The sequence below is a fragment of the Mytilus edulis genome, chromosome 1 (assembly GCF_963676685.1).
Source record: "Mytilus edulis chromosome 1, xbMytEdul2.2, whole genome shotgun sequence".
Lineage (NCBI taxonomy): Eukaryota > Metazoa > Mollusca > Bivalvia > Mytilida > Mytilidae > Mytilus > Mytilus edulis.
In genome coordinates, this window is record NC_092344.1 from 83,175,199 (window position 1) to 83,199,585 (window position 24,387).

General features: G+C 31.0%; 1 protein-coding gene across 27 annotated transcripts in view; it reads left to right on the forward strand.

The window, feature by feature from the left end:
- LOC139492277 (FERM domain-containing protein 4A-like) overlaps positions 1–22,093 on the forward strand; it is a 75,916-nt gene extending 53,823 nt beyond the window's left edge. For 9 of the 27 annotated variants that reach the window (XM_071280557.1, XM_071280588.1, XM_071280538.1 and 6 more), the window contains 8 exons: positions 5,183–5,316; positions 5,819–5,935; positions 6,454–6,597; positions 7,012–7,075; positions 11,593–11,630; positions 12,563–12,723; positions 13,460–14,803; positions 21,596–22,093. In XM_071280557.1, the coding sequence (XP_071136658.1) occupies positions 5,183–5,316; positions 5,819–5,935; positions 6,454–6,597; positions 7,012–7,075; positions 11,593–11,630; positions 12,563–12,723; positions 13,460–14,803; positions 21,596–21,875 (2,282 nt within the window). In that variant the 3' untranslated portion in view covers positions 21,876–22,093. Of the gene's footprint in view, positions 1–5,182; positions 5,317–5,818; positions 5,936–6,453; positions 6,598–7,011; positions 7,076–11,592; positions 11,631–12,562; positions 12,724–13,459; positions 16,083–16,131; positions 16,401–21,595 lie in introns of those variants that run through there. The other 18 variants (XM_071280561.1, XM_071280595.1, XM_071280505.1 and 15 more) reach the window with 3 other exon arrangements.
- The last annotated feature ends 2,294 nt before the right edge of the window (positions 22,094–24,387 follow it).

The window sequence follows — 24,387 nt, forward strand, 5'->3', positions numbered from 1 at the left end:
TAATAAAGGTGCATTATATGGAATAGTATATTCATTATGTAGACATACATGAACAGGAATATTAAAAAGAATAAATGAATTTTATACTGAATAAAATGGAATATGCCGGCTTATGTTTCTTATGGGAAAATTACAAATGAAATGATATTTTATGAGGAAGAATAAGGCATAGGCCTATTAATCAAAAGACCGAAATTTATATAAATTTTTATACGACCCCAAAAATTTTTTGGGATCGTATATTGGTATGATGTCGTCGTCGTCGTCCGAAAACGCATTGGTTTCCGGATAATAACTTTAGTTTAAGTGAATAGATCTTCATGAATTTTTTTCAGAAGGTTCAATACCACAAAAGGAAGGTTGTGATTGATTTTGGGGATGATGGTCCCAACCGATTAGGAATTAAGGGCCCAAAAGGGGCCCAAAACAAGCATTTTTCTAGTTTCAGGATAATAACTTGTGTAGAAGTATTTCAATTGCTCTGAAATCATACCACAATGTTTAAAACCACAAGTAGAAGGTTTGAATTCATTTTAGGGGTTATGGGGACAAAGTTTAGGAATTAAGGACCAAAAAGGGGTCAAAACAAACAGTTTTCTAGTTTCAAGACAAAAACTTATGTGTAATTGTATGGATCTCTCTGAAATTGTACCACAATGTACCATATAACAAAAGGGGAGGCTGGGATTAAGTTTTGGGTTAATTGCCCAAAATATGTAGGAATTAGGGGCCAAAAAGAAGCATGTTTCTAGTTTCCAAACAAATCATGACAATAACTTGTGTTTAAGTGTATGGATCTCTCTGAAATTGTACTACAAGGTTTAAGGGTTATTTCTCTAAGGGGGGTTTAAAAAGTTAGGGGGGGAATTTTTTGTTTACCATTTTTTGAAGGGCTTCCTTTATTTTCAAAATTTTTCAAATTCAAAAAGTTCAAGAAGAAATCTTCAATTGCACAGTATTGTGCAATAGATTTGTTAGATCTTTGACCACATTAATTTTGTGACAAAAACCTATATTATGTCAAAAATTTGATCACAATCCAAATTCAGACAGAATCTAGCTTGAATATTGTGACCAAGTTGCCCCAACTGTTCAGGGTTCAACCACTGGGGTCGTATAAAGCTGCGCCCTGTGGAGCACCTGGTTGAAAATGTAAAGGATTTAATGCTTTAAGGAGCCAAAATAGAAGGTCTGTAAATGTCTCTTTAAGAGGATAGCCAGTTAGAAGTTGGTACACCTTAATAAGGGATATTGCTTGATGGGTTTCCAAAAAATTCAATAAGGACATGTTCCTTAAGATGCATAAACAGATTCTGAATCCTGTTAGATTGTTGTCAAAGTATAACAAAGGTTCTACTCAGTAATCTTTACACACCAGTTCCTGTTATGTGTACTTCATCAAAGTCATTGTTAAATGTAGAAAATGAGACGTATAGGCTTCTAGTATCAGTCCTGTAGAACCAAAAGCTGTAACATTATTTATTGTGGGAAACGTTGAGGAGGATTTATTGTGTCTTTCTCTCTGTAAAAGAATTGTAAAATTCAAATTATTTTGCCACCCTAAATTAGTCGACATGTAGTTTGTCATTGTCAATAGTGGTTTTTCAAATACTTTCATCTTACAGTTTTGCAAAAATTTATAAAACATTGCCTACTGCATGTTTGGATTTTAATATAAAATCGATGTTTGATTTACTTACGACATAACACACAGATTTTTAGCTGATTACATTAATTCACACATTCATACATGATGCTGTGCAGCATTATAATATTAAAACTATTAGGCATTCTATATAGACACATGTTTGTTAAATGCATGTTTTCATAAAGACATTGCCACATTATGACATTTCTGTCTTTGTCACCAAATATGATGAGCAAATTTCATTATAAATGTAATATAGATTTTGTATAGTTATTGTTTCTGCTCATATAAGTATAAAATATTTTTAATGATAAGGTCTCAGTTTAATGTGAAATGATGGACACTGATAGTTGATATAAAAACATTAATCATTTAGTAATTAGTAACTAGTATCACTAATTTCTTTGCTGCTCAATATTTTTTTGTTAGGGAATATCTTGAACATATATTATTGAAGTTGTTGGTGTTGTTTTTATCTGCATCTTTTAGATTATGATTTTGTAATGTTCAGTATGAGTGTTTGCCATCTCCATAAAATTATAGGGTCCCCTTTTTATAAGTAGATTATGTGCTTCTGTTCCAGTCACCCCTAAAAAATGATTGAAATATTTTCAACTGGACATAATGGTTACATTTATCCATCTACACCATTTTCTATTGTTTCTGAATATAACAGGATACACTACAAATAGGGAAGAAAAAGAGAAACTCTTTTTAAAAATTAGGCATTAAACATTTCAATTGACAATTTGAGGCAATAGTAATATTGAAAAAAAGATGCATATATTTTTTTTTTAACAAAATTGTTCTATGTGCTAGTATGCATTTAGATATCTTTCATAGTACTTAGGTGAAACTGATTGAATGCTGCTAGTTAGACATTCATTGTCAATTATTTTAGGCATATTCAGGATGGTTATAAGTGAGGAAAAACTTTAAAGTTGATCAGTCAGGGACATAAATATACATAACAATTTTACATATAAAAAAAAGTAAAGTAATTTTTGATGAATATAATTAAATTAAAAAAATATATTTATCATTAATAGGACCACTGCTATTTATGGACATATGATATTTTATAGAATTATTAGTGAAATTGAGTATTCAATAATGTCTTTTTTAGATTATGTAATAAATTGATTTTCAAGCATAATAGAACATTTTAAAAATTATATCATTCAATTTATCAAGTAAAAGTGTAAATTTCACTTGAGTTAACAACATTGATTATGTAGTAATCTTTCCACCTTACACCCTAAACAAAAGACCCACAATCATTAAAGTAAAAAATCCTCAATATATTATAAAAAATCTTTTAACACAAAAGACAAGTAATTTGTAATAATTATGGGATTACAAAAGTTTTGTCCTCAGGTCATTAGGGAACTTTTGTAAACCAATCAGTGGTCAATTAACTACTTAATTAAACTCATTACCTCACCTGCAACAAATATGCTAATGAGGTCAACACACCTCATTAAGGTCATCAGAGGTGACAATTGTTTTTATAGGTATTCAATATAAACAGGTGATTTGTATGGAAGTTCGATCAGTCAGCTTGGTATCTCTGTAGAATATATACATTTGTTTGTTTAGGACAGTTAGAAACATTTTGAGAAATTGTCAATAGCTTATGTTTGTGCATGGGGCCATAATGAGATGAAAGCAAAAGCTTTTGTTAATTTTGAGTAACTCAAAATAATTAAGTACTGGACAAAAAGGTGAAAGTACTTGGTGCCAATTCATAGTGACATTTTGAGTTATAGTAGAAAGTTTTAGTTTATTGAGTTAGTTTGAAGTGATTACGACTTTGAGAATGAGCTTGCCTAGTTCATTTAACATGGATATTACATTGGATTCTACCATCTTTGATACTTCAGTTATGTTTAACAGTAATTATACCAGTAAGTTCTTATATTATTCTTTAGTTTATAATGAGTTTATTGTATAATAGTTGGGCAATGTTTTTTGAGCTAATTATGTATTATTTTAAACTGCTAATACATGTAATAAGAATATTAATAAGTGAAAAGACCAACATGTTTAGGCAGGACAGTTTCTTTGAAAATTTTTAGGTGAATTAGATTCTTAGAATTATTTTTTTTTAAATTGAAGTCAATTATTGCAACTGACAACTAGTAAATAACATAAGAATAAATGCTTAAAATTAAGGGAAAGTCTCATATTTTTCTCAACAATCGACAAATCTTTGTTAGAAAGTTAACTTTATTAAATTTTATGTTTTTATCATAGACATTTAAACTATGTATCTTTTGCATATATGCATTTTGAATATAAGCAAAACATTGCAACTGAAAACTATCATGGGAAGTATAAGAATATAGATTGAAAAATATTTGTTAACTTATTAAATATCATCATAAGAGAGTTTTATTGATGTAATGCCACAAAATGACAATTACCACATCATATGTAAAATTTATCGTTTTATTGACATTTGTTAATTCAATTACATATATTTTTGTATATTAAGTCTATCCTGTACTGACAAATGTTAATACCTCTGATTTTGTTTATTTATTTTTTACCCTATAAATAGATTTAAATAGCACATGTTTTTAATATAGTATATATATTCCATATCAAAGTAAATAACATTGATATCAGTCCATCTTGTTAATCCAGTTAATAATGTTCTAACTTTAACACTTTGTCTTTTGACCCCAAAGCAGTCTTATCAAAATATCACAGCTTGTTTGATCAATTTAGAAACTTACTGAAAACAGGATTAACAAAAAAAACTGTACATGAATATTCCAAAGGCATAATTATAAAACTTGTCTAGACTAAATTATTATAAGTTCATAAGACATATGGATTATCCAGGTCCTTTGATGTAAACAACTAATCATAGTATCATCATATGATTTAATTGATATCTGGTTTAACTGATAAGATTACTACATGTTAGAGGCAACTGTTTCTTACTACTTTTTGGTTGGTTAGAGATCTTTATCACTATAGAGAATCTTAATTTAGAGTGAGGAAATTAAATTTTCTTACCAGATTAGAACGAGACATTACTCACTTCTACATCACTTTGTTGTTATAAATTCTGGATGGGGAGAAAGTATTGTAACCATTGGTTTAGAAGTTGTAAGTTAAAAACAGATCTTGATATAATATTGCAAATTGTTTATTTTAATTATTTAAAGTTTTGAATAATTTAATATGAATTAAAACAGTTTTCAAATATTTTTATCTTTGACTCTTTTTGTTTTTTTTATGCATATATATAAAATGTGTTGTAATTTTTTAGGTGAAACATTTAATTTATGACTGATTAATCTTAATTATAAAAAGAATGCACTTAATAACCACAAACTATAGAGTAAACAACTGTTGACATATTGAGAAATTTGTAGAATTTTTGCCTGATTATGTTATGTCAAATTTCATCTTGACAGGTAAAACTTTACAGTAACTCATTTTTGCAATAATCACAGCTCTAATGACAGAATGAGAAATTTAGGTTAAACTTTGTTACTAAATATTTCTTTCCTTTTTCAGTAAATCTAGACCAACTAGACGCCATCAAAGCACAAAGAGAGATGTTTGAAGCACTTAAAGCCAGAAAAGAAGCTTTAGACGAAAAGCTACGCAAGAAGACAGAAGAACTCAAAGTGCTATGTATGCAAGAAGGGGTAAGTTACTAATTAAGAATTATATATAGAAATAAGAAGATGTGTTATGATTGCCAACGAGACAACTCTTTAAAAGAGACCAAATGATTTAGTTTGAACATGACGAGGTACTTAAAAATTATACTTATTCAAGTAGAGCAATCTTGTAAAATAATGAAAATAAAAAATTACCATTATATACTTTATGTATTATTAATTATAATATTATACTGAAATCTTCAACAATAAGCAACACTGAAATGTTTTATTTGTAAATGCTGCAAGGTTAAAGTTAATGTTCAGAGTTGATGATTACAGCTTACATGTAAGTGCTGGTCCTTTGATTTGAATATAGTCAAAAGTCTGTTAATAATCTCCTCTCCTCAGTTAAAAAACATACCTCTTGAATTACCGATTATACCATTGTAATTGTTTTAATTGAAAAATGGGTTTAAAAGTATTCTATATTTATGAAACTATTATATATTTTACAATCTTACTAATGTTTTGTTTATTTTTTTAGGAATTGACAGGCAGGTTACCGAGAGAATATCCCCTTGCCACAGGGGAACAGGCTCCTGCCATCAGACGCCGTGTCGGTACCGCATTCTCACTAGCATCAAAAGTACAAGATGACCAGGTATGTATTGGTGATTATACTTACAATAAATTAAAAGTCTTATACCTGTATTTAGTGTGTAATACATTTAATAAAAATATGTGGTATGATTGCCAATGAGACAACTTTCACAAGAGACCTTGCTTTATAATTATTCAATAGCTATTTGAAACAATACTTAAATAATCTGTTGTACAGAACTACCATGAAAAAATATGAAAATGTTATGATTGACAATGAGACAATTATCCTTAAGAGACAGATGTAAGCAACAAAACTACAGCCTTCAACAATGTGCACAACTCATATTTATAAGTAAATGATTATCTTATTGTTTGTAAACATCTTTTGTACAAAATGTATATAATCTGTAAAAAGTCAATAAATTCCTGCATGTTTTTGATATATTTAATAAGGTTTATTTTATTTATTGATGTGATAAGTCAATTGAGAATTAGAAGCTAAAAAGTATATTGTTATAATATCTGTTTGTTACTTTTGTTTTGACCTTTATGCTAATGTGTAACTTACTATTTTAGGCTGAGTCCTTGTCCAAGCTAGAGCTTGAGTATGAGTTACAGAAACAGATCACCCAGGCAGCAAACCGTCTCTCACTAGACAAGTCTGTCAGCAAGTATGTTCGTAAACAGAGACGTCATTCATTCCACAGAGCAGAGAAAAAGGTAGGTTTTAGTAGTTAATATGTCACTATATAAAAATAAGAAGATGTGGTATAATTGCCAATGAGATAACTATAAAAATAAGAAGATGTGGTACGACTGCCAATGAGATAACTATCCACCAAAGTTCAAACCAAGGCAACCATTCAAATGAAGTGCTCTTATTAAATAATTTTAATTCAAAGAATCATACAGCATGCCTTTTAGTTATTATTTTGTTAAAGAAAACAATTCTTTAATGTAATATAAAAACATAAAATTCTCCCAATCTGCATCTTTCAAAAGTGTAAAGCTATTAAAGTAAAGTAACTAACACATTTTCTGGATATTTATATTACATGTACCATAAAGAAATATTGTATTACTATTTGTAACTTATAAAGTGTTATTTCATTAATTAGATGCTTTTTATTTCAGTTGAGAGAGATGGAGAAGAAGTTAGCTGACGGCAAGGGAGGTGACTCCACCCTTCCACTCGATGGTACGTACTGTGTTAACAAGAGTTTAGACGAGTGTGAACTTGACAAGTGTTTCTCAGACGCCTTCCTTGACGACATGTCTATCCGTGACGGTCGCCGTGTTAAGTCATCTTTCACTAGTCGTTTGTATAAGTCTTTCAGGGACAGGTATTCAGTTAAAAGTAAGTTGAATAAGTCTTTCCACGACATGGTAGCTAAGCGTCAGTTTGATACATCTATGTTGGATTCTACAGTGTTGTTTAATGCTACCGTTGCAGACCCTCATGACATTACTGTTTCACATCGTGCATCATGGCATCACTACAAGTTCCAGAAATCCAGTCATCCATCAACAGAAAGCAGAGTCTAGTCAATTTGTGCAATTTTGTTATGAACTGTGAATAATGTGCTAATACTAATTTATTGATAAAATCTTCCAATAGTGCCAAGAAAGATAATCAGAAAAACTTCATGGGAGATAACTCTTCATCATGACAATCATTATCATGCATAATAACACTTGCTTTGCTTTATTTGTATGTCTGCTTGTTTGTACTTGTGCATCTGCTTATTATATGCTTGCTTGTGTATTTACTTCACATCCTGTCTTAAATGTTTGTGTGTGTTTATGCATGTTTGTTTGCTTGTTAGTTTAAATGCTTGCGTGTGCATGAATGGCTGTATGTATGTATGAATGTGTTTCTTTGCATGTGGTGAAGTTTGATAAATATCATGGATAGTTAAAAACATTTCATGATATTTTCAATGCTTGTTATTAGATATGATTCAAAGTTTTAGACCATAGAATCACTTGATGTTTTTGCTACATACCAAATTTTCATCAAAAGTGTTTTATTCACAAATTTTTTATCCCTGAATGAACCTTAGATATTTTAGTGCTCATCGTTTTTCGTTTTTTGAAATCTGCTTCATGTTTTAATCAACAGTATCAGATCATAAGGTTTCATTGTTTTATCATTGTAATTTTTTTTATGACTGATGATTTTTATTCATCACAGTTTTACTGAACAGGGACCAATTAATTGAAGAACAACTTTGAATCATATTGTGTATTTGTATGTCATCTCTCATTTAGTTTTTCTACTGTCTTTCTAATAAACATTTTATATATTCATATTATATCTTTGTTCTTTCTTCCATTTTTGCTTACATATACAAACATACTTCTGCATTTATATATACATATATTCATATACTCAGTAGATCATCTGGTGCTAGAAACATTTATAAAGACCCAAGAAATATATTTTTCATTTTCAACTCCATTGTTAACATTACAGTTTGCAATGCAATAGTTCACTTCCACTTATCACAAACATCTAATCATTTCAAAGAAAACATCACCATGCACAATATAGCTCATAGTGTCAAGGTCATAGTAAAGTTCATGGTCACTATCACAACATAAACTTATACAAGGGTTCCTTGGTTGCTGCTGTTTCAATGTGAAGATTTAAAAAGTTGTATCACATCACATTTCATGCAATTCTCTAGTCTTTCACATAAGCCAATAAAAGCAAAGGACATGCTTCAATAGATTTCAAGTTCAAAAATTACACTCATTTTGTTTTACTTTCGCATCCTGTTTACTGTTAGCTGACTTCACCCTAAGTTGATTTGTTCATGCAGAGAATGTAATGGCATAGAGTTCTGATATAAAAGGGAAAAAAAGAGAAAGGAGTTCAAGTATTTTTGAAATTAATTCACCAATAAAAAAAATAAGCTATGAAAAAAAATTTCCGACATGTAATTTTGGTGTATGTTGAACGGTTTGATTTAAGGTATTTAATGTGTCGGTGATGGTCAAGGACTAAATCTGTAGTTCATAGTCTCATTGGAGGAGTTATTGGGTCAAAACATCACCTTTCTGTTTATTTGTTTTGTGCTTAAGTTTCAATTTTGCTAAAATATTGAAAATTGTTCGAAGCTCTCTGTTATCAAGACCTCATTTAAAAGTTTCCTTGTAGTCACTCTGTTTGTAACATCATACAATAATACACCTGGTTAACCAAGAACCTTTGTAATGTTAAATCAGAAGACTAATGATCATAAATATACCTCTAAATGATCAGAGATATCACAGGGTTTTATGTCAGAATAGTTGTGCATTTCAGACTTGATAATAACATGCAACATATAGGGAATCTTAAAGCTTTTTTATGTTCTTTTCACACCTGCTTTGTAAAGTGCCGATCTTATCTGGGTACATCCTACTGTGAAAGGAACATCCCAAATCATGACCTCATTCTGAATCACCTGGCACCTGGTAAACATTTCAAATAGTCAATTATGAGACCAATTTTTTCATAAGTTGCATCAAGATTACAGTGAATGCTTTTTGCCAAAAAATCATTTTATATCAGTAATGGAACATATGAATTCCAAGTGACTCTAAAATTTAATAGCAAATATGATATTTGAATCTTGACATCAAAATGTTTCTGAAGATTTATCCCTTGTATGTTTTGTTTCAAATATGCAGATCTGCTTTTCTTGAAAAGATGGAACCTACACAATGTAAACAAACTAGACGTTTCATCATAAATCAGATGGTTACAATACAATTCATGACTATATTTATATTGTTATACGATTTCTTTATAATTATACATTTGTAGTTATGAAATAGGTCAACAATATTGCATCATGCATAGGATATGCTCCATTTATAACATAATTTTCTACGCTGAAAAGTACATATCACCCTATGACTCAAATTACAGTGAAACCTTCTTTACTTAAAACTAAGGAAAACTCTTATCATCATAAAAATTCATATTTGAAAATCTGTCCACTGAATTACATGACTTTACTGTAATTTAACCCCAAACAAAGTCTTTCCATCTGCATGTTGATGAGGAGATGCTTTAACAGATAATTAAATAAGATTTATAACCACACACACACATAGGCAATGACTAATCCTCGTTTAATTACATACGAAAAAAACATTCAATCCTGCATGGAAAAATCAGATAAGATCTTCTGATAACTGATAGTTTGGAGCCATTTCCTCTAATTACAGGAAAATGCATTTTCTGATTGAAGTTATGCACTCCTTAATTACCTTTATTTAAATAGATTTCCTGTTCTCTCAGTTGGACTTTTCTTAAAAAACTAGATCCAATGCAACTGTTCAAAAAATATTAATTTCCTTTTAATTGTCACATGTTTGAAATACCTTTGATCGAAGAATGCCTATTTTAAGAAGAATTGGTGCAGCAATCTTATGTCTCTTATGTTTTCGACTGGATGTCTTTTGGATGTTGGTGAAATTAGGTTGCTATTTCATTGTCTTATACAAATATCACCTTTTGCACCTCAGTGTGAGCTATTACAATTATGTCATCTGTTTTCAGCATCATCTATTGATATTATCCTCTGAACTTGGGCAATTATATCCAAACCCAAAGGATATAGTGTTTTATACATTTGTGAGATGATTTTGACTGCAAACCAACAAGGCGGTCATGGCTGAAAATTATACATATGGACAAAATACAAATATTTTCTATTATCTTGAAAAGCAATGTACATGACAAAATCTGACATAAAGCAGAATTGTTGAGAATATGTAGACCTACCAGCGATCCATTTTGACCAAAATTGTTGGATTACTCCTTATTGGAGTATTTGCCCATAAATGAATATTTTTTTTTTACTAATTTTGGGCTTTTGGTTAAAAATTAAAGAATAGAGAGAGTCTGTTGACAGCAAAAAAGATCAGCAATACAAGATAGCTGAAATTATCTGTTCACTTTTCATTTAAACAAGTGTTATTTCCCTTAAATTAGTCAAATATGAAGAAAATTTAGAGACACTTTTTTTGCACTGCAAAAGTAATTAGCAAGACAAGTTCAACAAACAAGGTTCATAGGAAAAATTGTCAATTCACTTCTCATACATGTAGTAAAACCTTTTAAATTATGTTTTTTTTTACACTTTTTTTGCTTTTTGCACCAAAACTCTAGTAGAAAGCAACAGTCACAATACAAGATCGACAAAAAAGCGATTTCTTTATGAATTATATTGTAGTTTAAAATATTATAGGGTTACTATTGTTGATCATACATATAGACCAATGTGAACTTCACAGGCTTTTGGATACAAAACAGGAAATGGAAAAATTGCAGTTGTATTTTAGGCTTCAAAATACATGTAGTAGACAAATGTAATTTTTCTTTTTCTTTTCACAAATTTCAACTCAATTTGTGGTTCTAAGAACAGTAAATTCAGAAATTATTGCAATGTTTTTATTAAAATGCAACAGGCTTATAATCGCAATAACTTAAACTCACATTTAATTTTTTTTTATATGAATTATATAGGATTTTACTCAATATCGCAAAAATTAAAATCGCACTTTAGTCTTAAAATGACAAAATCGCAATAATAAATGCACACAAACATTTCTGAATTTACAGAACTTCACTTAAAAACAAATGATGATTTTTGAATTGTTTATATCATGAATTAAACAACCAAATTATTATATTAAATTGAACTATTTTAATTGCAGGAAAATACAAATCTGGTATGTCCAGAAACCAAAGCTTTGTAAGTATTTAAAATAGAATGCTAAGTACATATGTATTCCTTTATAATATGAAATACTTCAAAGTAGTGATTCATTTTTAAAATCTATATACCAGTAATAGTTGTAATTATCTAGTAGATTATGTAATATTTTTCAAGAAAAAAATGTAAATTACTCCACATCAATCAATATATCATAGAAAACTTAAGTAATAGAATAAGGATTAAGATATTATGACACTAACCATGTGGATAAATTAATTTATATGCAGTTATTACAGTGCATGATTGGATTTTCATATTATCTTACTTTCACTTTGCTGACAAAATAGAAGTAAAATTGCACAACCTGACTTCGATTATTTCACTGCTATGAATCTGTTATCTCTCTGACTATGAGTTATGAGAATATTACCCCCTCTTAAAAACTAACAAACATAAAAGTCTCAAAATGTTCACATGTTGTTATAGATTGATTAAGCATGAGTTATTTAAACAATATTTTCTAATGCACATTTGTTTGCATGTTTTGTCTGTTTATTTCCATTTAACTGACAGCATGTGTTTAAAACCATACAGCAGAATGTTTATTTTTCATTTTGAAATGGATAGCCAGTTTGCTCATTCAAAAATATCTCCACAGATTGGTTAACAATTAAAAACCTTAATTGTATAGTCTATGGCTATTAGTTTAATTTAACAGTTGACATACAGGAATTAACTACCGTTATGTAGTAGAACCTTAGCCATGTGATCACAGCATAGTGTAATATTAGATGTACAAAACCATTATATAAAATGAGTTTATATTACTATGCTGTAATCAAATTAAGGAAATGAAAAAAAGTAGATAAACTTTGATCCTTCCATCTGCTGTATGGTTTACATGTAGTGTGCTTGTTCTTCTGTTTGCTTTCTTTATAGTGGATGCTAAAATCCACGTTATTCTTCAGTTTCTGTTACAGATGAATGACAATGATGATCCACATTCACAGAAACCTAGACGGGAATCGCCTAGTCGTCAGGTAGTACATCCGCCAATGCAACGCTCAAACACTGTCAGAGAATTGTCACCAACAGAAAGTAGGCCACCTTTAAGTCCAACATTAAGCAGGTATGGGATATGGTTAACACAGAATGCTTTGTTCTTTCAAGTAGTATTGGTAAACAAATTCACACAAATGTTTATATAAACATATTAAGATTTGGCAGTTGCAACTTTTCAATTTTTGTGTGGAATTTACTTGCATTTTATATGAATAAAAGGCGGTGTGAGTTATATATCAATAAAATAGCAACCAATTGACAAAAAAAAAACAAGAGGTCAACTACCATCATATACAACAGACCGGTGTCGTATATGAATAAAAGTAGATATGGGATCTATGTCAAAAAGACAGCATCTATTTGACACAATAAAAATATCTACAGGTTGCTTCCATCCTTAACAATAGGAAGCTGTCTTTATGTATCTATATGGCAAGGTTAAAATCCTAGAGTCTAAGGTCTAGAAAAGATTGTGCATAAAGTTGCATACATGTGAATCTGCAGTCACCAAATAAATCTCCAAAGCTGAAATTTGGGAACAAATGTACTATTAAACAATGGTTAATGTTTAAAAATTCCAGAAATCTGTAGCTGATACAAAGTTAAATCTAGAAAGAAAAAAATAGATTCCCCGTTATAGATTGAAATTGACTCCTTACAAATCATAACTTTCATGTTTGTAACATAGCCTATATTAAATAAAATAGTAGTACTGTGAAGTGTAGTTGTATATTTATTAGAATATGCTCACAAAATGAATCTAATTTACATTATTTTTTTAACTTTTCATTATTATGTTTTAGCCCTGCTTTATTTCGAGATTGTGGGGGAGGATCACAGTCAAGTAACCAACTTTACACACCTCTAACCAACCGGAGCCATTCATCTGGTAGTAATATGTCAAACCAGTCAGAATATGAAAACGTTAACAACTACAAAGACTATACCGGAAGTCAGGACAGTGGCTTTAGTTCGGCTAATAATATGTATAATTTAACTACTCAACAGACTTCACATTATGAAAGTTCAGACCAGCTCAAAACACCTACAAATAAAAACTACTCAGAGAGCTTAGAAAATGTATTCGAAGACAAAGCTGCAAACCATAATAGTTTAGATAGCAGTTATAGGAAGACTGGCAATCCAAAAAACTATGGTAGTTTGGAAAGAAATTCCCGACGTAAAAATGAAACGTGGCAGCCTCGTGATAGACAACATAGTGATAGTGATGCAAGTATAAGTCATCTGTCCGATATTGACACTTCTAAATATGGTAGTAAAAGAGCGTCTCAGTCAGAATATGATTTAACTGGACAAAAAAGTAATTTAATTGAGCTGCCAGTTCGACATGAGGAACAAGGAGATAATAGACGACAGCATGGTCGTTGGAATGACGTGGCTCACACAGAGCCATCTCCCCTTATACAAAGTCCCAATCAGGAATATCGTGAGAGCAGTGAACCTCATTGTTATAGTCCTAGGAGTTATGAAGGAAAAAGACAAGGTGGGCGAGGAAGCCCTTACATAGAACGTAGTATAATGACTAAAAGAGTGGAATCTCCCAATTCTAGTGCTGTTGTAACTGTAACAAAAATGCAACCTCATCGTAGTGTAGAATTAGTATCTAAACCATTTGAAATGTCAGACTTTTATAAATATAGTGAAAAAATTCGTAGACAAAGAATGATTGAAAATTACCAACAGCAATTATTAGGTGACTCATTATCGCGGTGTAGTTCTCCTTCACAACATTCAACCGATAGTGGAGATGGGTCAACGGGTTATAATTCTGTACATAAATATCCACACCCTAACTACAGTCCGTCACATTCGTCATCTTCATCAGGTCACAGTCACTACCCTATGGCACCTTCAAATCATTCTACGCCAGTACGAACACAATCCCCTTATCTAACAAGGAAAGGAGATTATGATTCATCTAGTCAAAGTGCCAGTATGCCTAAATATCAGTCACAAAGTACACATGTGCAATATTCAGTGCAGACAGCTTCAGGAGGACGTGTTGTTAAATCAGTGCATACCACAACAAAACATACTCAATATCAACCATTGACTCCATTGAAATGTGACCCAATTCATAAACAGTCGAGAACACCATCCTCACAGAATTACAATCCAACAAATAGGTGAGGGTAGTATAATGGAGCACCAAATTCAGGTTGTATGTGTTTAAATGTTGCAAGTTGTGTGCTTGGATGGTGGTTATGTGACACAATGTGACATTGGCCCATTTTAATTTACTGTGAGTCTTGTTTGTGCTGTTCCATACATGCTATCATGGAATGAGGTCTGCACTTGGTGATCAGAAAAAAGCTGTGCTAAATATGAACATTTAAAAAAAACAGATTTCATGCTGTTGCAATATTTGAATATTATTATTGTTGCAATAATTTTATACTAATATAATGTTCAGACTAATTTTACATACTTTAATGAGATTATAATTGTTTTAGCATGTAATTGAATGCTTTACTGAATGGCTTTAAAGCTTTTTTTTTCATTTTACATATTTGTAAACACATCAGTATTGAAGAAAGCAGATTATAAAATACAATTTGAGTATAAATACTGTTTCCATTACATGTATGATTCAATGGAGAACTTCCTTGGAAATTAAGGATTTGGAACTTTTGTCTAAATACAAATGATTTATGCTAAATATAAAATCTTTGATACATTTATTAAAAAAAATTGCCAGATATGAACGAAGTAATAATTTATATATATTTTATGTATTTATTTGATGAAAACTATTTTATACAACCCTGTGAATTTTTGTAATGGTAACAGTATCTTAATATTTACAAATATATATGTAACTTTAAAAAGACTCCAAGTTTTATTTGAATTTTAAAAATTACTGATATTTTTTTATTTTCTATTGTAAAAAACTTTTTTTTTTAATATATCTAATTTTAGTTTTCCATCATATAACTCAGTATTTCTAATGGTAATTGAAATGTCATATATTACTATCCTGAATGAAATTTTTGTTGTTTCTATTTTGACTTCTCTTTGAAAAATACAACACGATTTAGGACTTTTAACCTAGAAAAAAATCCAAAATATCTTTCATTTTACATTAAAATTAAGTGATAAAAAATTGATTAAAGAGAGATAACTTTTGCATTCTTGAAATGAAGCTTGTTTTCATTTTTATTTGTTTAACTTTAACTTTTCAAGCAAAAGTAATGTCAACAAAGATCTCGTTCATGATTGTAAGGACACATGTTGAATTAATTACACAGATCTGATATATGACAAGATTATTTTTTATATAGATTTAATTTTAAAGAACCTAACTTGATAATCTGGAAAAATTCTAGGTATAAAGGAAATGATTAAAGGAAGGAGATCTGAAATGCTGTTTAAAAAACATTTAAACTTGTAAACATATGAACAAATGTGTCTTCTTACATATTTTGGATAAATGAAAATTATAAAAAGAAATGAGTCTTTCCACTGAAACTGAAAATATGTTTGCCTGTAAATTTTGTTGTTGGCTATTAAGAAGAGGTTGGGGTAATACAATATGCCATACTAGTCCTATTTGATATCTTATATGTTAATTAGATTAATTTATTCCTACCAAATTTGGCTGATCAATTCTTTGCTGTATATTTTTTTGGGACATACATGATATGAGAAAAAAAGTGAAAATTTATAAAATTTATATATCTGTAAAAGTGACAGAAATATATTCTACAGTGTTTTGAAAGAAAATGCACATTTATTGATTTGAGTAACTAACTGCTAGTTCACTGCACAGGCACTTGTTTCAAAAAAAATTCTCATATATCTTATATTAAGGTATAAAGGTTAATTCCTTGCAGAGACACATACCTGTGATGATTGTTAAGTGTTAGTAATTTAAAAAAGAAACAAAAAGCATTTACCATATATTAAAAGAGCCACTCTCCAACATTCATCTAAATGCAAAAGCCCTAACAAACATCCAAAAGTTGTGCTACAATTATGACAATACACCTTATCGCTAATCCCGGCTGACCTGGCCGCTTGAACTTTTGACGCATTCAACAATCACTTTTCCATTGTGGCGTCAGATGTTTTGTTTTGTGACGTCAAAATTTTACAGGAACCTGTGTGATTTCCAGTAATGGCGGACAAATAGCGATAAGGTGTATGAAAAGTAGACATCAGGTATTTAGAATTTTAGATATAAAGTTTGACATGGTTAATTTTATGATTACAAGTTTATGTGTTGTTTTGCAGTACTATCTAGTCCAGAATTGTATGTAGGTTGTACTGTTGAGCTTCTGGAACTAAGATTTATACCTGGTATTCATCACACAATACTTCATTTATTAACATTAACAGATTATTTTATAAAAAAGCATGTATAAATGCTTAAGAAACATTATAAAGCGGACAAGGAAAGTTTTGTTTTAATAATCAACAATCATCATACTAACTGGATGAAGGATGATAAGGATGGTTTATATCTTGGTGGTTAATTTAAAAAAAAAATTAATGGTATAATACATCAGAAAATTATCTCACATTTAACCAAGTGCAATTTTGTTTACCAGGTGTGTACTAAGCAAATAAAGTGCAACAGCTTTAAGTTAAATTCTCCAATACACAAATATTCTAAATACAAGTTTTAAAAAAAACGGAATTCTATGTTTTAGTGGAATTTTAATGCTCTCATCTACCAACTGATACAAATTGTGCACCTATGTGTACTAATTTAGGTACAGGTTAATAAGTAAATAAAACTTTTATTGCAAAGCAGTTATGTTAAAAATAGAATTGTATTTTGACTATTTAACTGGTCACCAAATAAAGCGTTTGAAATAGCCGTATGTCAGTGATATTACTGTCTTGATTATATGATATTACTTGTTCTCAGTATTTTAATGACATTCCAAAGAATCTTACTGGTAAATTAAGTTTAATCCAAATTAATGAGATGGTTGTTTTTAAGTTCGATACTCCTATACTTTTAACCTCTGGTGGAGTAATTTAAGTTAATACTGTTATTTTATGTATGACTAAATACATGTGGTCAGTAACAAAAAACTGGCAAAATAAACACAAAAAAATAAATATATATATAATATCATTGTTTTCATTTACTGTCAAAACCCTTCCCCATCAGGCCACACAAGATTTTTATGTCCATGGATCTTTCAGAAACAAAAAGCTCACAGAAAAGTTTGAAGTCTAGAAAAATTAAATGCAGAACATGACCTCATATGGTGTGCCCTAGATGTTGAATATAAATTTAAGAAACATTGCTATTCAGAGGTAAAAATAAATAATAATCAATGAGGATTAAATTTTTAAAAAATCTTCATTTCAATTCATTTCAAATATAAACATTAAACATAGAGAGTTGTCTCATTGGCACTCATACCAAATCTTCCTATATCTATTGGGTGGTATGTGGGAAATTTTTTTTAAACTTCTTTTAACAAAATAGAATGAGGACAAATGCAAAGTATAACAAATGAATGTATGGCCATAGAGCTTTGATGTGTTAACTTGTTAGCTCACCCGGGCCATCTGAGCTTATGCCATCACTTGGCGTTCGTCCGTCGTCGTAAACTATTTAAAAAATCTTCTACTCTGAAAGTACTGGGTCAATTACCTTCAAACGTTAACTAAATGTTCCTTCGGGTATCTAGTTTATAAATTGTATCTGAAGTTTTGATCCATTGACAAACATGGCTGCCATGGCTAAAAATAGAAAATATTAGGGTCAAATGCAGTTTTTGGCTCATATCTTAAAAAAATATAGCTTTTAGAGCAAATCTGACATGGCGCTAGCTTGTTCAATTGGTCAAGATCTATCGGCTCTGACATTATCAGACGAATCAACCAACCCATTGTTGGGTTGCTGCCACCGAATTGATAGTTTTAACAAAATTTTGCCATTTTGTTATTATCTTGAATATTATTATAGATAGATATAAACTGTAAGCAGCAATAATGTTCAGCTAAGTAAGATCTACAAAAAAGTTGATATGACCAAAATTGTCAATTGACCCCTTAAGGAGTTATTGCCCTTTAAAGACAATTTTACACAATTTGCTATTTAAAAATCTTCTCCTCTGGAATACAGGTGAGCGATTCTGGCTCTTGAGAGCCTCTTGTTGCTTTTGACCCTCCTAGCTTGTATGGCCAAATAGCCATTGGTATCCTTTAATGTGTGTTGTGAAGGAATGGTGAAAAAAGCTAATGTTATCTGTTGGTGTATTGACTGAATGGACAAATAAGCTAATGTCAGCCTTTGGTGTTTGAAATTTGTGAACTTGTAATGTCTGCTCTGCTTCCTTTGGTTCAATTTGAAAATTGTATTGTCATTTATACGTTTTCAGGTTCAATGAGCTAGAAAACTATGGACACAACTTTTTGCATATATACAAAATTTGTATAAGAAAGTAGATGCATCTTAACAAGAAAAACTGAACGCTTGTGCCACTTTTCATGGTAAAACCAAGGAATTATAAAAATATATTTGTCAGGAGCTACAGAACTGATATTTGGTATATGTGCAACTAATGATGTTAATCATGTAAAAAAAAAATACCAATATATAATAGGATATGGCACTACTTAACCACGAAACTGAGAGCTTATGACAGAATCCATACTATATATGTTTCAAGTGACTAAGTTAATGAATGGTATCCAAAGTATAAGGTCACTTCAGATATCTCAAAATTCTTCCATTTAGTCCAAAATATGGTAATGTTATACATAGTCAATCAGATACCAGGTTGCTATTAGCAATGGCATTTGCAGTAGGTACCATAATGCAAAGATTGTCAGAATATCTTAGTAAGATCAATGTCAAAATGTTCAAAGTTATTTGTATTACAAGTTACTTGTCTAGGTTTATCATTGAGATGGTACAGTATTCGTCAGCTATTAATGGAATGCTCTCGTGTGATGTTGAAGAGTATAGTACAAACTGTCCATTACTTGTGTACTAGACGATTTGCTATCCACTGGTTATCTTTTATCTGCTCTTGGGTGATGTAGTGAAGTTGTTTATAAATAAGTAACTGACCACTGCTTCTACGTTTACCTATTGCATGGATTGTTAATTTGTTCTCATCCTGAACATGAAAAGAATACTTGCCGCTGGACATTAAGCCACCCATAATCAACCAATTAATCTACAATTACGTGGTCACCATCAATAAATTCATTATTCTGCCACTTTTGGGTGCTCATGTAAAATATTTAGAAAGAAAAGGGGTAATGTGTGTTATACATTCTATGACAGTGAACAATGGTGAAGTTGTAAATATGCTGGGTGGTGGTCGAGGTGGGTCTTGAAACATTCTAAGACTATCAGCACTGGTGGTGGCATATGTTAGGGTGTTCAACTTCTAGTTTATAATTGTTATTGAGGTCCTCTGTTTAACACGAAGTTACTTGGAATATTTAAACTGGTTTTTTTTCTGGTGGAGTATCATTGACCACCTGTAAGCAAATGTTTACACCATCAACATTCTAAGTATAATTCTTGGATGCTAATAAAGGATATTGATCTAATCAACTCCCAAGACACAAGTAACTGACCATAATATTTAAATATCCAATAGTATTTTAAATCAAACAGTATTATCTATTCTTCTTGTTACTAACCCGACTGTACAATCAATGGAGACGAAGAGTGTTAGTCAATGAGACAGCAAACCAACACCAATAGCAATCAAACATCTACAACTACACGGCAACATACAGTATTTAACAATAGACGCGGGTGTAATTTATTCGTGCCAGTATCTAATTAAAGTTGTGAATTAATCAAATGAAAAGATATCAATGATCTGCCAAAATTATGTACAGGTACATTATTTTCACCAACAACAAAAAAAAACCGTGAAGATGTGCAATAAGTCCAACTACTGGATTTGGACAGGTATTTATAGATACGGGGTTAAACAAGCTTTCTGATATTTCAACCATTCTGCCAGTGGACTACTCAACTACATAAAATAACACAAACTTTGAACAGTACAGACAAAGCACATGCTTGTTGTTTCTCTATAAAAAAAAACGACATAAAAGATCAAGAAATCACAAAATGATAAACAATTGTATGTCGTATATATTACAGAAACTGTAAGCAAACTCAAATTCTTAACCATGCAGCTGTTAATAAAAGAGATCATGGTTCTACAATCTAACCTGTAATATCTAATCGTTTGCATTACTTCATAAAAAAAATTATACACCAACACTAGTGTAGAAAGAGAAGTTACCTTTTGCAGTACCTAGGTCAAAGTTTAAAAACGGCAAAACCAACATGTTAGAAAATAAGCAGGAAAATGTTTATCCCATAAAAGTAACCGGACGCAGTTATTGAACAACAGTATACATTTGTTACATTAAATTTAAAATCAGCAAAATCTAAATATTTTAAGGACAATTCCTAGACTTGTATACTACTATCTTGTCCTCGTATACTAAGTCTAAGACTACAAAACACCTATTTTTTTATACCCAAAGATCTGATTTATATACCAATATGTCCAAAGTAAACCTCTAGGTAGAGAATAGACCAAAAAAGCTACAAATTGATTGATATGATACTATATCTGCAAGAACTGTAAAGGCGATTTTCGTTATACTTAAAAACACAAAAGTCTACTGGTTGTCCCTAACTTTTCTGTCTTTGTAGTACATTTTTTGTTGTACATTCCACCAGTTTTTGTAGAACCAGATTAAAATCACAAAAAAAAAGAACATACTCACTTTTCACAAATCCATGGAACTTTCGTATAAAGAATTCAACCGAACGCGGAAACTTAAAACTCCAACTTACTTTTCTTACACAACTATAATTTATTTTGTGGTTAAATGTCATTCCCCATCTATTACACATCATGTTTGCAAAAAATGGTTGTTAAAATAAATTTATGAATATATTTTTCTAGGTATGGTAACAATAAAGTGAATGCTATTATTATAACAGAACCGCATTTTAGTAGAGACGAGAATTCACAATATCATGGGAACTATCATTTTGTGGACCCCTTCAACTCTCAGGAGGATTATGCACCTGTTGACCCAGTTCATGAGCAAACTCCTAAACACACTGCTTATGTTGGTAGGAGCATATCATATGAAAATAAATCCGTGATTGGAGGCTTCACCGATGAGATGTTGGAGTGGTGTAGGAAACATGGACTGAAACGGAGAAAATCTTATGTGTAATACTAAATATACTGTCTTCAGGTTGTAGCAACAGCAGCAAATAGAAAAAAATCTACTACTACTGGACACGGTGCATATTCCGACCTTTAACCATGAACAGTGATGGATTCAAAAGGGAAGGTGGTTAACGAAAACATAAAAGAGCACGGAAATAATATCATTGCTTTTGTCATGAAGTCGTACAAAAAGTAAAAAAATAAAAATTGTAAAAATCGAAACATGTTTTAGACAAGAGTGCACACGCTAAAATGTCTCGCCTTCTTTACTAATCATTGATATTATGTTGATAGTCCTAAGTATAAAGCTAAGCTTTATTACAACTATCACACAAACAGAACATAAACCAAGATAACTAAACAAAGACCAGTGAACCTTGAAAATGAGGTCAAGGTCAGATGAACCATGCCAGGCAGACATGTACAGCTAACAATGCTTCTCTAAAACATATATAGTTGACCTATTACTTGTAGTTTAAGAAAAATAGACCAAAACACAAAAACTTAACACTGTGCAATCATCCGTGAAAATGAGGTCACGGTCAAATAAAACCTGCGCGACTGACATAAAGATCATAAAATATTTCCATACACCAAATATAGTTGACCTATGGCATATAGAATTATATAAAAAGACCAAAACTCAAAAACTTAACTTTGACCACTGAACCATGAAAATGAGGTCAAGGTCACATGACATCTGCCCGCTAGACATGTACACCTTACAATCATTCCATACAACAAATATAGTAGACCTATTGCATATAGTATGAGAAAAACAGACCAAAACACAAAAATTTAACTATAACCACTGAACCATGAAAATGAGGTCAAGGTCAAATGACACCTGCCAGTTGGACATGTACACCTTACAGTCCTTCCATACACCGAATATACTAGCCCTATTGCTTATAGTATCTGAGATATGGACTTGACCACCAAAACTTAATCTTGTTCACTGATCCATGAAATTAGGTCGAGGTCAAGTGAAAACTGTCCGACAGACATGAGGACCTTGCAAGGTACGCAAATATCAAATATAGTTATCCTATTACTTATAATAATAGAGAATTCAACATTACAAAAAATCTGAACTTTTTTTTCAAGTGGTCACTGAACCAAGAAAATCAGGTCAAGGACATTGGACGTGTGACTGACGGAAACTTCGTAACATGAGGCATCTATATACAAAGTATGAAACATCCAGGTCTTCCACCTTCTAAAATATAAAGCTTTAAAGAAGTTAGCTAACGCCGCCGTAGCCGCCGCCGGATCACTATCCCTATGTCGAGCTTTCTGCAACAAAAGTTGCAGGCTCGACAAAAAAACGATAAATACATTGTTTTATATTTAAGGGTGTTAGCAATTTTTTCACTGTGACAGTTTGGTCAGCCATAACTCATGTGCCATAACTCCTTTATTGTACGGAATAGTTTTGAATATATCGAATCAAAAAACTTATATCTGTCATATTAGATTGTCTTAATACATAGATGCTCCGTCATTAACAAAAACATAATTTGCTTCTTGTTATGATTTAGATTAAAAAATTGTTTAAAATGAAATGTATGTTTAGGTAATACCGATATCTTGGTTAATCTGAATCTGGTTAACTATAGATTGTACAGTGTCGTATAAGTCAAATATTTGGTTAGCCATCAATCTTGAATAGATTACCCGTCGTTTGCATTTCAAATGAGTTAAAATACACATGGACGGTATTCGACTTTTCACAAATTTCATCTAAAAAATTCAAGAGCATTTACCAGGTCTGAAACAACTGATTCAAATTCCAGGCCTTTTCCAGTTTCCAAGATAAAGTTGTGACCTTGTTGATTGAAAAATAAACCGTGTTCCCTTTCCGATAAACGTCCAGTTGCAAATAGCTCATGCATACCATAGATGGAAATTCTATTCATTTTACAATAATATCTTTATGCAAATACAAGATATCATTATCTTTATATTTCATTGTACTTTTTCACTTCATAATATCTATTTTATACATCCACTAGTACAAACATTTATAGAAAGTTAACATCAACATGCATATTTACTTTCAAATTGATGTCACTCACATCTTCATGCTAAACATGCTTGGTTTCCCGTTTGAATGGTTTTACACTAGTAATTTTAGTTTGGGGCCATTTAAGGCTTGCTGTTTGGTGTGAGCCAAGGCTCCGTGTTCAAGACCGTACTTTTAACTGTAATGGTTTACTTTTATAAATTGTGACTTGAATGGAAAGTTGTCTCATACCACATTTTCTTATGTCTATTAACAGTTTACCCAGACCATTAAGCTGATACTAGACGGACAAACTGAAAGAACACTGCCCAGAAAGCATAAGGCATCCTGTTATCATAGACACGACGTAAAATTGATTTTATCTGACACCTGTCAAGTTATATAACAGAAGTGAACTCCATTTTACATGTTGATGCTATTTCATCTTGAAGGTCGAGTTTTGACAGTCGCAGATGCTCATTTATTCAAACTTCTTTTAACAAAACACCAA